General features: G+C 57.0%; 1 protein-coding gene across 1 annotated transcript in view; it reads right to left on the minus strand.

Annotated features, from left to right (window-relative positions):
• The window catches only part of GRIK3 (glutamate ionotropic receptor kainate type subunit 3), a 117,499-nt gene that overhangs the window by 21,955 nt on the left and 81,704 nt on the right, over positions 1 to 13,840 (minus strand). The window contains exons 10-11 of the mRNA XM_064525249.1: positions 9,753 to 9,956; positions 25 to 248 (exon numbers count right to left, since the gene is read on the minus strand). Of these exons, the coding sequence (XP_064381319.1) occupies positions 25 to 248; positions 9,753 to 9,956 (428 nt within the window). The remainder of the gene's footprint in view (positions 1 to 24; positions 249 to 9,752; positions 9,957 to 13,840) is intronic.

Raw genomic sequence — 13,840 nt, forward strand, 5'->3', positions numbered from 1 at the left:
CGACGTGGCATCGGAGGCCCTTACCTGGCTATGACGAAGAGCACGCAGCTGACACCCAGGTAGGCGAGGAGGATGTACATCCAAATGTCGGGAGACAGGGGGTTGAGGAAGGAAAACACGCTGGGGTTGGTCCCGTTGGGCTTCCGGTAGAGGATGCTGATGCCCAGGGTCATGAAGGGCTTGGAGAAGTCTATCGCTTTCTCCCGAACGTGGGTGATGGTGAGAGGAGCCACGGCCAGGTCGGCTTTCTGCGCAGCAGCACCGAGGAGAGACACAGGGAGGAAGAAAGAAGCCGTTAGAAACGGAGGCGTTTCCGTCCTGACAGAAACCCTCTGCCTCCCTAGCACGCCCCGCGGGGAGGCCGAGCTTGCTCTTGGCACGGGAGAGCAGCCCAGGGCAGAGCCTTCCCGAGGCAGAGCCAGCGTTTGCAGGCTGCTCTGCTGCTCCGCGCCAAGCTGTGCCGGCCAGCCGAGCCGCTTCCGCGCCCGGCAGAAACACCCCGGGCTGCACGGCGGGCCGGATTCACGCTTCCCTGCTCTGTCCGAACGCAGCATCTTCCCCAGACCCCGAAGGGCTGCGTGAGCCCGCGGCCGCGTCAGAAAGCGCAGCAGAGACCAGGCTGCATCACTCAAAGGTTCGATCCCTGCTGCTTTCACCCGGGAGCTACAAACCCAGCAGGACCAGTCTACTGGGGTTCGGCTCCAGTGCCGTCCTTTCCTCCCTGCTCCCGTTCCCCGGTTAGCAGGGTGCAGGTAGTTTGCCAGAGCTCCAAGCAGAAGTCAGGCAACGGTAATTAATGTGCTCCGCTAATTAATGGCGATGGTGGAACTGCCCAAGAGGCAGGAGGAAGCTGAGCTGAGCGTGTTCTCATCCTGACTTCTTGTATCAGTTGCATTTCTTTCTATTCTTCTTGTTATTTGATAATTTCTGTGCTAGATTTAGTGAGCAGCCACGTACAGCCGCTTGCTGTTGGTCTGTCCTTGGTTAAGAGCTCTGTTCATTTGCTCACGCTAAATGTTCGTTCAGGGTCTTTAAAAAACCTTAAAAAAGGAAATGCATCGAAGGCCTACCTCAGTGACAGCTGCTTTACTTGGGCTTCCCAAATGACTCTTTTGGTATCATGACTTCAGAGGAAATGTGGGTACATAAATCACGTTGCTGACGTCGAGCTGAGCCCCCCCGCTGCAGGTGCTTAGCATACCCATGCAGGATTTATTTAACATCTGGTTCGGAAAATTAAAATACTAAATTAACCATGGGAGATAATTACCTGGAGATATAGTGGATTTGTCTTTACTTGCAACCTTTAAATCAGTAATAGCTGTCTCGCTAGAACATGCTTTATGTGCACAGAAATTACAGGTTCACTGTAGAAATTGGTGAAGATCTGTGGCCTGTGCTGTGGAGAAAGGTCAGACTAATGATCTCTTCTGACTGTAAAAATCTGTGAACAAAGTCGGTGGAATATTTTTAAATACAGGGATCTGTTTGTTTTTTCTTCTATAGCAAGAGCTTTTATCCATAACACAGAAAACAAATGGTTCTCCTCTCCCAATAACAGTTCTAGAGGTCTTAGAAGAGTTTCAAGAATTTTCTAACAAGGGCAAAAGTACTTATTTTCTTCTAGCATGGTTGTTAAGTTGAGCTGTGGTTGCTTGAATGTTCCCGGACCTTTCTTTGTCGCTTTCCAAATGAAAATAGAATTATATTTTTAAATCAGCTTGGTACAGAAAGTGCCCATTTGAATTGCTGGCGTTTGTCAAAACTTAGAGAAAATAGCGACAAGAATTTCCAAGTGAGACAGTCCGTGCCAGCTGTGGCCGTGAGGACGCTGGTGACAGCCCAAGGACAGTCAGTGCTGCCTGCCCGGCCCGAGACGGGGGGTCCGGCTCCGGGAAGCGGGTTTGCAGCTCTGTTGCGCGTGCCTGGCCGGGGATGCCGAGCCGGTGTGCAGCTCCGTTGCTAGCAGCTCCCCAAATTAGAGGAAACTTGGGATTTTTGGCTTCTGAGTCTCAAAGTCACAATGCAGAAGAAAGGGCAAAAGAAAGGCAGAATCTTAGCTCTGGCGTCGCTTTTCTGTGCGTGTCCCCTGCCTCCAGCAGTGGTGCCTGCAGAAGGCACTGAAGGATTGGGCTACTGATTTTTCTGAAAAAGTAAATAAATGAACACTTACGTGGTGGTAACTGCTCGTCTGAAAGATCCTAGGCCAAATATGTCAAAATGATATAGAAAGTTAAATAACAGAAATTTATGCTTTAACACAGAAAATGAAGAGAGAAGAATCTGCATGGATGCTCAAGGATGAAAATGCTTTTAGTGCAGGAATAAAATTTTACTGTGTCATTTCAGCAGCTCCTGTGATTTGATGGCAGCCCATGTCCTTGGCGATAAATGTCACCCACAGGCAGAGGAAGCCCGTGTCGGGGAGCCCGGCCTGCCGGCGCGTCCGGAGCCGCCGAAGGCAGCGTGGGGCCGCGCTCCGGTGTCCCCTCCCTCCACGCGGGTTTTTCTGAAGGTGGCCTCTGGTCACGCGTCTGCTGACGGAGAGGGCTAGATCGAACGGCACCGAGGGTGAAGCTTGCGGTTGTCAGGCTCCGACGTTACAAACCAGGCAGTCGATTACCAGCCGCCTCCGCTCACCCCCAACTTTTACACTGTTGCACAATAAGATGGCTTTTATTAAAAATGAGGAATTATAGCAAGTGCCAGTGACCGAAAGGCTCAGATCCAGCAAAGCCCCTTAAGCACGTGCTCGTGTCTTCCTGGCCCTTGCAGGCGCTCCAGGTGCCGTGTTGCACCTTCCTGAGCGTGCTGCTGAATCGGGGCCAAAAAGCTGGCTTTTGCCAGGCCGGCGGCACGGCGGGCGAGGCGCTTCTCCAGCACGGCTCGGAGAGGGGCCGGGTGGCCCTCGCCCGGCGGGGAGCAGCGTTCCAGCTCTCCCTGCAGAGAGATTTGTGTTTTATCAGAAAACGTGAAGTCTCTCTTCGGGGTCTCGGTTTTCAAGGGGACGTTGGACGGGTCAGAGACCCCGCGCGCAGCCGCGGAAGCCCTACGGCCCCGCCACCACCGCTGGAGCAGAGCCGCCGGCAGCGGAGCCGGCACGCAGCCTAAGCACCGGGGTAAATATTTATTCAGGAAAATAAGCTGCCTCGGTGCTTGTTTTGTCAGTCTGAGTTAGGTATTTATATAAACTAATTATGTACGTGTTGACTGAGAGACAGGTAAATAATGCATATTTTATGTATACAGTTAAGCGCTGCTCGGGTGCCTGCGTGGCAGCACCGCGACGCTGAGCCGTCGGCGTCTGGCCATTGCCATGGCGGGTGGAGCGGCCATGGCGTTTTCCTGCTTTTCTGCTCCCGCCGTCGTCCCTGAGGTGCCGTCGGGGCCCGGCGTTTTTGTCAACGCATTCGTTTAGTGTCAGCGGTGAGCGAGGACGAACGCCGGGAAAACCCGGCTGTAGGTGCAGCAGGGGAAACGAGGGCCCTGAGGTCCCGCTGGGCTGCTCCAGTCCCTCCCGGAGGGAAGCGGCGGCGGCTGCCCCTCTCGGCGCAGGTGGGCTGCCCCCAGGCCCAGCACAGGCCCGGGGGTCCCGGTGAGAGCGGCGGTGTTTGGGGACGTGTCCCACCCTCGGCGTTGCCGGCGGGGGAGCGAGCCGGGCGGGGGCCCGGCAGGTCCGAGGCGGCCGCGGAGCGCGGGAGGCCTCGGGGTCCCGCGTGCGGTTCGGTGCGCTCCCGTCGCCTGGTCCCGCGCTTAGGGGTGCGAATCCCCCGTGAAAGATGCCGAGACGCGAGGAGGAGGCGCAGCCTCGCGCTGCTTCCCGCCTTCTCCCTGATGCCGAACGTGCCGCACGCCTCCTCCAACGGGAATTGCTGCTGCTTTCCCGGCCCGGTGGCTTCCAAAGGAATCCCCGGCTGAGCAGCGCTGAAACAACCTTCCCCCAGCGCAGGAGCGTTGACGGGAACGTGGCAGCGTGGTGCGGTGTGTAGTTCTGCCAGAATTTACTGTCAATAAATGCCCATTTATTGTGGAAGTGTTAAATCAGCTGTCATAAATTGTCCCTAAGGATAGATATTACATCTTCTCTATACTTACTAGTTGGCAGGGATTTCCATTAGAAACCCTATTATTTTTCATGCCATTCTTATTCCCACGTGAAGTTTCAGACTGAGTGGAAATTTGGTGTGTACTGCCTCAGCACAGGGCGAGTTTTATTTGTGAACAAGTTTGTGCAGAATTTCCCAACAACCCATTCTGCTGGTTTTGTGTCGTTCTGCCCACAAACAACAGGAGAGATTTGCTGGCATCATTTTGCCAGATAGCTACAATTTATAAATAAGAATGGCTGGGCTGCAGAGCACAAAGTAGTTTCACTTGTATCAATAATAATGAATATTCTATGTATCTATGAATAAATATCTAAGTATCTGTGAATAAACAGCAGAGGCAGTTCACTGCTGCTGGAAGGAGGAGATGTGACGGTTGCCGGTTCCCTGTTTATTACGGATGCACGGCACAGGAGCTTCCCTGCGTCGCCTGGGTGCCCCAGACCTGCCCGAAGTGCCGGTGGCTGGGGAGAGCCGAGCCGCCACGGCCTGCTCCAGTTTAGTTCCTCTGCAGAAGTGGCCTGGCAGGGGCGCGAGGAGCCACCAGCTGCGCTGGCAAGAGAGTCCTGTCCTCCTGGGAGCGGACTGAACCCCACCGAAACGGGGGTTTTGCGGTGAAGGAAGAGCGGCACATGAAAAGCAGCGGAGCGGGACGTGCCGCGTTGCATCTCGCAGCACGCGGCCGTCCTGCCAGATCTGCTGCGAGGGACCTGGAAGAGAGGGTCGTGCTGTGCGCTGCTCCGGCTGCCGTCACTTCTCCTGTTTACGCTTACGGCCAGACTAGACATAAGGCAGTTTTACAAAGGGTCATAGCCTACAGCGTTATGCCTATGGCCAGGCGTGTCTGGATGAGAAAGGACGGCGGAAGGAGGATGATGCACGACTCCAAAAGGAGCAGCGGGAGCTGCCCGGGTCCTCTAGCAGCCCGTCCTCCGTCACGTTCCCTGCGATCTGCGCCTTTGCACGAGAGGCACCGTAACCCCAGAAGCGCTGTGGTCATCTGCCTTCCTGGGCTGCCCCGACGGGGACCTGCGCCCAGCTCCCTCGCTGGCCGTTCCACCGCCCCGGCGGAAGGCCATCCCGAATAACGCACCGTCCCCGGCTTTGCCCATCTCCTCCTCCCTGGATCTCAGCCGGAGATCAGTCTGTTCCTGGTGCACAGCGTCCGCAGCTCCCACGGCTCTCGGCCCTCCCAGGCGCTGACCGTCACCGTTTCAGCCTCTTCTTTCCCCTCAGGACCAGCCTCTCCTGTGCGCAGGGCTCGGGACCAAGCCTACCCATCAGCTCAGCCCACCCAAGGTCATGCGCTGCAGCAGATACGCGGGGCTCGGCCTCAAACGCCCGTGAACTAAGTGGGTCTTCAGCAGCGCATCAGACTCTTAGACTGCTTAGATTTAATCCTGGCCTGGGTATTTGCATTACGCTCTCACCTGAATGAATGATCCCAACTCTTTCATGAGAGGACACAATGAATATGGAGGAAAGCCAGTCCAGATATCAAACCGCTGGTGTGGGCAGCCCTGTTTTCATCGCTGCAACTTTGTTTGAGTGCTGCCTTCGGCACCTTCCCTGCCAGGTGTGGGAGAAGTTTGAGCTTCCCCATCGCGCAGCACCGATCAGTCGCTGTGCCTTTCCCCACGTGCTTCGACGACGCTTTGCTGCCGAGGAACGGCTCCATCTGGTTGCAGTTTCACTTTTTAACGCTTTACATAAACACTGCTATAAAAAGCAATGACATGAGGATAAAAAAACCAATGGCTTCGTATGGGGCTTGGGCAATGGCTGTAAATCACCCCCAGACGGGCGCCGAACCCCACCTGTTAGAACGGCGGGTTCGGATTGATGCTACAGCAAAACTTTCAGAAAAAGGGAGGGGGACGCGCTCCTTTCCTGTCGTTGTACGTTAATTAGCCTTTTTAATGGGTAGCCAAGAAATACTTTAGTGCAGGTTGACCCTGAGTTTAGGCTGCTACTTAATGAGGTTGTTCCCCGGACCTTTTTCCCAGCCCGGCACTTGAAGCTGACCACCGCCTTGGGAAGTGCCAAAGCTTCCCGAGCGCCCTGTGACATCTTGCTGGACGTGGGAAGTGACACAGGACCAGCGGCAGCCTAGCCTCTATTCCCTATGTCTCTTTTCTGGCTCTGGAGCTTTTTACTTCTCCAGGGACCTTTTAGGCTTTGTCTACATTGCAGATGCTCTGTGGTAAGAGCCAGAAACTCGTCTTGCAGCACTGGCTGCGGACTGAGGGGATCCAGGGTCTCGGAGCTCGACGTCGCAGTATGCAGGCCGGTCCGTGTCCGTGTACACGTATGTCAGATCCGTCGCTCAGCGGGGCAGAGCACCAGCTGCTTCTGCTGTGAGGCTGAGCGTCAGCTGTCTGGCTTAGCGTGGCAGTTGTGTAGGAAACCGCGCAAGGCTGTGATTTGGGCTGTGTGGACTTCTCCGGAAGCAGAAATGCAAAGGCAGATTTGTGCCGCCCGTGGCATGTTCCCTTGCGGGAGCAAGTGTCTCGTTCCCCCCCCAGGGCTGTCCTTGCTCGCCCTTGCCGTGCTCCCCGCTTCCCCAGGGCAAGCTGTCCAAGGACGGCAGTGCGCCTCACAAAGCAAGCATCACATTGTCCCTGTAAGGGACATAATCGTTAGCATCTGCATTTTACAGATGGAAGAAGTGTTGCGCAGAAGCAACTTGTCCAGTGTCGTTTAGGGGAGACGAGCCGAATCTGGAAATGCAGCCTAGGCTCCCGCGGCCCCCTGCAAGCAGCCCTGCCTTGCGCCGTCGCGGGGCCGCTCGCTTGCCGAGCGACTCACCCCGCAGATGCGTTCAGCCCACGCGAGCTGCCGGAGCGTCGCAGCTGCTGCGGACGTGGGGCTGCTCTTGTCTCCTTTCTGCTGCGGCAACGTTTTCACGCTGCGGCCAGGAGCCTGGGAGGTGCCTCGGGGGCCGCACCGCTCGAGCAGGGCGTTGAGGAGGAGAGCGATGTGCTTCAGCTCCAGGTCTGCATATGCTGCTACCCGTGAGCTGTGAGATGATAATAAATTTTGCCCTGATCTCTTCTTCTTGAGCCTTTTTCTGGGAATAAGGGATTCAGAGAAGCGCCAGCTTTCCTCGCCTCCCTAAGTGGGCTTCTGGGACCCCAGGACGTGCTAGAGGCGAAATATCTCATTAGGAGGCTGAGCAGCCTCTGGCCGTGAGCGGAGGGTTCAGACGATGCGACTCGCTGGCAGCTGCGTGGGTAAAGCTGCTGCCAGAGTTTCACTGGTGTTTAACGGGCTTTTATAAACGGCTGTGGGAGGAAGAGCACAGCTGCTCTGCGGAGGGGCGCGAGCTCCCGGTCTCAGGAGACCTGAGAAAATAAGCTGCATTCTTGAAAAAAATATATGGAACCGTCCCCTGCACACCTGCTCTCGCGCCCTCGCTGCGGCGAAGGGTGGGCGATGAGCGGGGCGAGCGCGTCGGTGAGGCGGGCGATGCCGCGGGGGCTGCGACCAGACCGCGGGCCGATCCGTTCCCGGCTGCCCGCCCCGGCGCGTCTGCTGGCGTGGGGCTCGGCGTGGGTCCGCTGCCGCGGCGTGGTCCGGGCGGACCCGGACGGCGTTCCTCCCAAATCCCACCACAGTCGTCGCTCAGCAGAGCCAAGCTGTGACCTCGGTGCTTTGCGCTCTCCCGCACAAATGTGTTGGTGGATTCCACGCCAGGAAAATAAGGTTAATGGCCAAGCTGTGCATTACACGGTAATTTGTGATTATTAATGGAGCGTCACTCTGCAAACCAGCCCAAATGGCTGTGCAGAATTTCAGGAGACACAACCACACGTTGTTCTCCTGCGTCATCTGTATGGGGATTAGCAGGGTTTGCTAAGGGGGGGGGATAGGGGTGGGGATCTGGGTCTCACCGGGGTGGGCAAAAACAGGAGGGAGTCTGCATCCCTCGGCAGCTGGGTGGAGAGACATGGGGGAGAGCCTGGGGAGCCGGAGCTTCGGTTTTCCCCCAAGGAGAGCTTTCCCTACGAGTGCCCCCGCATCCCTTCATCGCGTGCGATGCAGCTGGGAGGTGCTGCCGGGGAGGGGAGGCTGGAAGAAGAGAAGAACCCGGTAATGCGGGAGGTGGGTGAGGAGCTTTTGGAGAACTGCCCGTCTGGTTCCGTATCGAATACTTCCACCGCCTGGGTTTCCGGGGCTGTCCCCCAGTCCGTCCCGTCCGTGTGCCTGCCGGCAGCACGCCCGCGTGCTGGCCTCGGGGCACGAGGGGTTTCTGGGGACACAGCCACCCTCTCGGGCTGCAGGAGTCTTGCTCCAAACGCGGCAGAGCGGTGGTTGCTCACGCGCGTTGCAGTGTTTTTCCCCGGGATCCGATCAGCTGAGACTTTCCAGTTACCGAGCGGTTTGTCAGGCATAACTGTCGTGCGTTAGGAGCGACGGCAGCGCTGCACAGAAACACGTGCGAAAGCCGGGAGCTACAATCCGAGACCAGGTGGGCTGAGCGTGCTCCTCGCCTCCCCCCAGCCGGTGGGCGACGGCGGGTTTAGGCAGGCTTAGGCAGGCTGTGGGCCGTGGTGCTTGGGCAGCAGCAGGGCTTTGGTGGACTCTCGTAAAAGATCTCTCATTCTGGCAGGGAGAGAGACCAGGCTTAGATTAGCTTTGTGGCTGGGCCCCAGTTCAGCCAAGCGCTGGCTGAGCAGCTGCCTTCTGGCCTCCAGCACCGGTTCTTGCGTGCCTGGTTCATGCCAAGTGCAGGTCTCACTAACGCCGTGTGCAATGGCCACGAACCCCTGGTTTCACAGCAAACACCTTTCTTGGTGCAGCCTAGGGCCATCTGGACAAACTGCCTGTGCACATGCACCTGTAGTGGACCGTTACTCTCTGATACTCTTCTCGTTATGTCAGCCAATGACTTTATATAAACCAGCAAAAATTCAGGAAAAAAGAAGTAAAGATTTCCCAGGAACTGCACTGCTCAAGCATTCAGCACAAAGCTTCTTCCACCACATCGGGGACAAGGTCCTGTTTGTTCAGATGGGCAGAGGAGACCTCTTGGACTCCATGGTCTCACAGCAAGCAAAGCGGACACGCAAGATTTGGGTGTCTGTGTCGAAACGCACAGAGCAGCATCACTTGTCAGCCAGAGCGTTGCCTGGCTCTGTCACCGGGATCCAGCTGAGCTGGGCCTGGGACACGGCTGCTGTCCCGGAGCCCCCTCGACGCTGCGCCCGGCCCACGGCTGTGGGAGCAGAGCAGCAGCTTCCGCGGGGCGCGAGCGGACGGGCTGCTCCCCGGCAGGAGCCCTGCCGCCGGCTCGCGGCACCGATGGGCAGCGGCCCTTGGGGCAGCCCCGTCCCGCGTGCCCGTGTGCCCGCGTGCCCCGTTGCTGTGGCGGGGCAGCAGCAGGCAGGGACGGTCCGTGGCTGAAGCTGCAGAGCCCATTTGCGTGCTCTGAAAACGTCCATTCTCAGAAGACTCCCAGTGAACATTTGGAGTCAGAAATGGCGCTGGTGACGGGGATACACCTCTTGCACGCCGCGCAACATAGCCCCCGGGCCCGAGCAGAGCGGATGTGAGCTCGCTGCAGGTATCCCGAGCCGGAGAGCGGTCCCCCCCCGGGCAGAAGGCCGCCCCAGCTGCATGCGTGTGCAGACGCGCCTCACTCACGTGGTCAATGAGCTCCTTGACCATGCCGTTCCACTGGCCCTTGTCGTCCTGCGCGCCGTACTTCCCGTCCTCCACCAGCCGGATCTCGTAGGTGAAGCCCAGGATGATGGCCAGCTCCTTCAGAAGGTCGATGCAGTAGCCCTCGAAGCGGTCGTTCCCGAAGAGGGCCGTGTCGGACTTGCGGAACATGACGAAGGGCTCTTCCTGGACACCGGGAAGCAAAGAGTCTCCGTTACGGGCCGGCCGCCAGTCCCATTTCCACAGCACAGCCCCGGGGCAGGGCCGCTCGGCAGGTCGGCCTCAGCCGTGGGACTGGACTCTTCAGGCAGCGCTGGCACCGTGACACGGTTGGAATAAATTAACTTTGCACAGTGCATCAGCTAATTAGCAACCTTGTTTACCCCACAAAATTTAATTTTGTCTCTTCTGAGCAGCCAACTGTTTTCCATTTGGTGGGATTTCAGGGAGAAAAATAACCATTTCATGCTCTGAAAATGAAGAGCGTTGAGAAACAACAAGAGGGGGGCAGGGAAGGCCAAATGCAGCTGCAGCTCCGGCACAGCAGCAGTGGAGCTGCCCCCACCACGGCACCTCTGCCCACCGCAGCGGCGGCAGGGAAAGGCTGGCGGGTTCAGTACAAGTGAAGGGACCATGCTTGGCTGGTGGTCAGCTCAAAACGTTCCCCGAGTTTGGGTCATTTTTCTCTTTTCCCTGCTAGTTGATGGGACGTGAGAGCAGCTGAGGCAGGGGACAGGAGAGGGTCTGGAGGAGGAGAAGAGCGTGCTGAACGCGCTGTCACCGCAGGCGTCCCCTGAGCTGCCCCCGCCTCTCCCGTAGGTCTGGCGTCTGCCCTCCGCCCTTTACAGTGGGGACGGTCGGGGGTGCGTCTTTAATCGCCGTGGTCCCAAGCACTGCCACATGCCAAAAAATACCTAATAAAGTACTTCACAGGGGCTTTGCCCTATCGGTTCCTGCCTCCCTCGCTGAGGCCGGCAGGCGCGTTGCCCTCCGCAAGCCCAGAACAGCCGTCGCTGTCCTTCCAGCAAGCGTCAGGCAGGAGCGGTCGGAGAGGACCAAGGGCAGGGGACACCGGGGGAAGCCTGAGGCAGAAAACATGGAGAGGACAGATGGAAATGGCAAAGCGTGGCAGGCAGGAGCTGGAGGGCAGGAGGAGCGTGAGAGATCAATAGCAGCTAATAAATGGCCCAAATTAACGGTACTCGCAAGGCTGCGGTCCCTGCCTATGGCGGGGAGGATATGGAAATGGGGTTATTGCAGGAGGCTCGCGGCTTGCCCCAGGGGGGTCGGCTGCATTGCTTGGGGCGAGGGGGCTTGGCAGTCGCGGGACGGGAGATCTGGGATCCCGGTTAAAATACTAGCAAGATGCCCCGTTGCGCCCAGACTAGGGCAGGCACCCCGGCCTGGGGGGCTGCCGGTCGTCCCCCTCTGCAAGGCCGTGTCAGCCCCGCCGGTGCCGTGGGGACGAGCTCTGCCTCCTGCCCGGGGGGCCGGAGGTGCCTGCGTGGCCTCGCGGCGGGGTGGGAGGGGGCGAGGGGGAGCGCGCAAAACCAGGTTTGCAGAATTGCAGAGCAAAGCCGACAACATCGCGCCTGCAGAGTTTGGTTTGGTGCAGGCAGCTCACTTAAATCCTGCTCTCTGGCCTCCTCCTCGGCTTTCTTCCCTGGAATTAGTGCTTTGTTTGTGAATCGGCTGAATCTATGGATCTTGATATAAATACACCGGCTCCAGAGCAGCCATAAAGCACTATTAATTTTGGGAAGCGCTGTAGGGATTACATGCATATTTAACAGCTGAAGCACCGAACATTAGGACGCTGCTCGCTTCAGTAATGTATCTCCAGGTCTCAGACATTTCCTAGGGGGTAATTCTGAACTCTGTGAACCACTTATTCACGGACTATTTCACAATTTATTACTGAAAATGGCCAGACATCCAATTCACAAGCTCTCTCGGTTTGCTAATCGATTTCTCAGTGAAGGTGCCCTCAATTTCATAACTTCACAGTTCCCATATTGCTTGGGGAGAGCGGCACTGGCTGCTGGGGTAATATTTCTCTTCCAACAAGTCACTGCAATGTCTGCAAAAGGGGGGAAAATAACCTTTCATGCTTTTTCTTTCAAAGGTTCCTCCTATGGCTCTTCTGCAATCATTTACCCCAGTGCAAAGGCAGAAAGGGAAGCTGCAACTGCAAATAAAGTTTGGGGTTGTATTTTATTTTTTAGAGTCCAGTATATGAAAATGCAGTTATTGCAAAACTCGGGTCTAAGCACATTTCTTACTCTTACAGGCAACAGGACTGTAGGGCAGCTGTGGCTTCTGGGTGGAGGCCCTGCTGCATGTGTGCAGGCCCAGGGAATCGCACAGTTGATGGGAACCGATATCGCAGTTGTACGTTCTGTAATTTTGTACGTGCTCATGGGGTAGGAGATGAAAATGCTGCCTGAAAGGAGCACGTCAAGGGCAGATGGCTGATAGGTCTCCTCCTGGCTCTGTCATTTTGCATTAACCTTACTCTTGAGGTACAGCAATCGCGTTATTCTAGACCGAGGCGTTTCTGCAGCTCTAGCCGTGTACCTTATGCCTGACAAGATGCGTCTTTTCTGATTCCCCTCAGTCCTCGCCGTTCAGTTCTCACTGGTACCCCGGTCCTGGCTGTGCCTGGTGCCCCTCGGTTTCCCTCTGCGCGACCGGCCGCTGCCTGGGCCGCGCTGCTGCTGTCTCTCGCGGCTGCAGAGCAGGCTGTCCCCGCGCGGTGACGTTCCCGCCGCGCACGGCTCTCGTTGGGGACGGGGAGGGCGGTCGTTATATAACTTTGGGGAGTTTTCTCAGGCGGCGGCAGGGGTTGGGCGATCCCCTTGCAGCTGGTCCTGAGCCTCCACCCGAGTGCGGATTGCTGTGATGTGCTGTTCATGTTGCTCTGAAAATTTGCATCCCCCGTGTACGGGGTCTGGCAGCTTTTACCTTGCCAGAATGACCCGACCCTGGCGGGGTAGGTCTCTCTGTTTGGCCGGTTAGAAAAAACTACTTAAACTTCCTCCTCATAAGCATTTTGAGCACACCAAAAACACTTAAATGCAAAAGGATGAAAAGGGAAGCAAGCCGTACGCGTAGCGTGCCTGCGCAGAGGCTGCTGCCGGGGTCTGAGCCGAGGCAGTTTCTCCATCTGATGCTTGTTGAATTGTTAAAGCGCCTTTTGCTCTGTCATTTCTCTAATGCTGCTGCAGTAACTCCTGATGTGACAATTCGTTTGAATAACCGTAGCCAGTGGGGAACCGCCGCTGCTGACGCATATCACGCTGGATACCGCGCCGGTGCCGGCCCCCGCGAGCGCGACCCGCCTCAGCCCCGCCGGAGCAGCGCAGCCCGAAACTTCGAGGCGGAGAAGGGAACTTCCTCAGTCCCCCTTGCTCATCGGGACGCGAAACCAGCGTGTTGCAAGCCTTGGTCAAGGAGAGCATCCTGTGCCCGACTCTCAGGGAGGAACTCCAACAAAATGTTTCAGTGAACAAAGGCTACGTGATGAGGGGGAAGTTCTGAGTTGCGCTTTTTTGTTAGGTTGGGCGGCTGGTTTGCAAGGAGAGCAGCAGCAGCAGCACCTGTGTTGCAGCGGCCTTCTGTCTGCTCCCGTTTCGCTAGCCCCTTGCTGCCTGGAGCAACACCTTTGTTTCCAGCCTGTCTTACGCCCTGCATCAAGCGTTTCCTCACCCTCTTCTCCTCCGGGTGCGGAGGAGCCGAGAGGAGGGACCTCACAGTCTTGCAGTTCCTGCTGTAATACAAACCCCCTCTATACAAAGACGCATCCTTTTAGGGTGGTGAGGAGCTTTGTAATGAGGGATCGCGGGGCTCTGGACTGGGGAACGTGCCCCCCGGGCTGGCAGTCCTTTACTGTCTCTGCCCTTAGGCTCCCTGAAAATACGGAACGTAAAAGGGCCAGAAAATTCACCTAGGCGAAAACACGGTTCAGCCCCAGTCGCAGGTAAGCTGCGCGAGTGCTGACGGTTTTTGCTGCTTCCCGCAGGCATGCTCTAAGCCCGCGCTGTGTAACGCAGCCGTATAGAAACCAATGC

The sequence above is a fragment of the Dromaius novaehollandiae genome, chromosome 23 (genome assembly GCF_036370855.1).
Source record: "Dromaius novaehollandiae isolate bDroNov1 chromosome 23, bDroNov1.hap1, whole genome shotgun sequence".
In the NCBI taxonomy this organism is placed as follows: Eukaryota; Metazoa; Chordata; class Aves; order Casuariiformes; family Dromaiidae; genus Dromaius; species Dromaius novaehollandiae.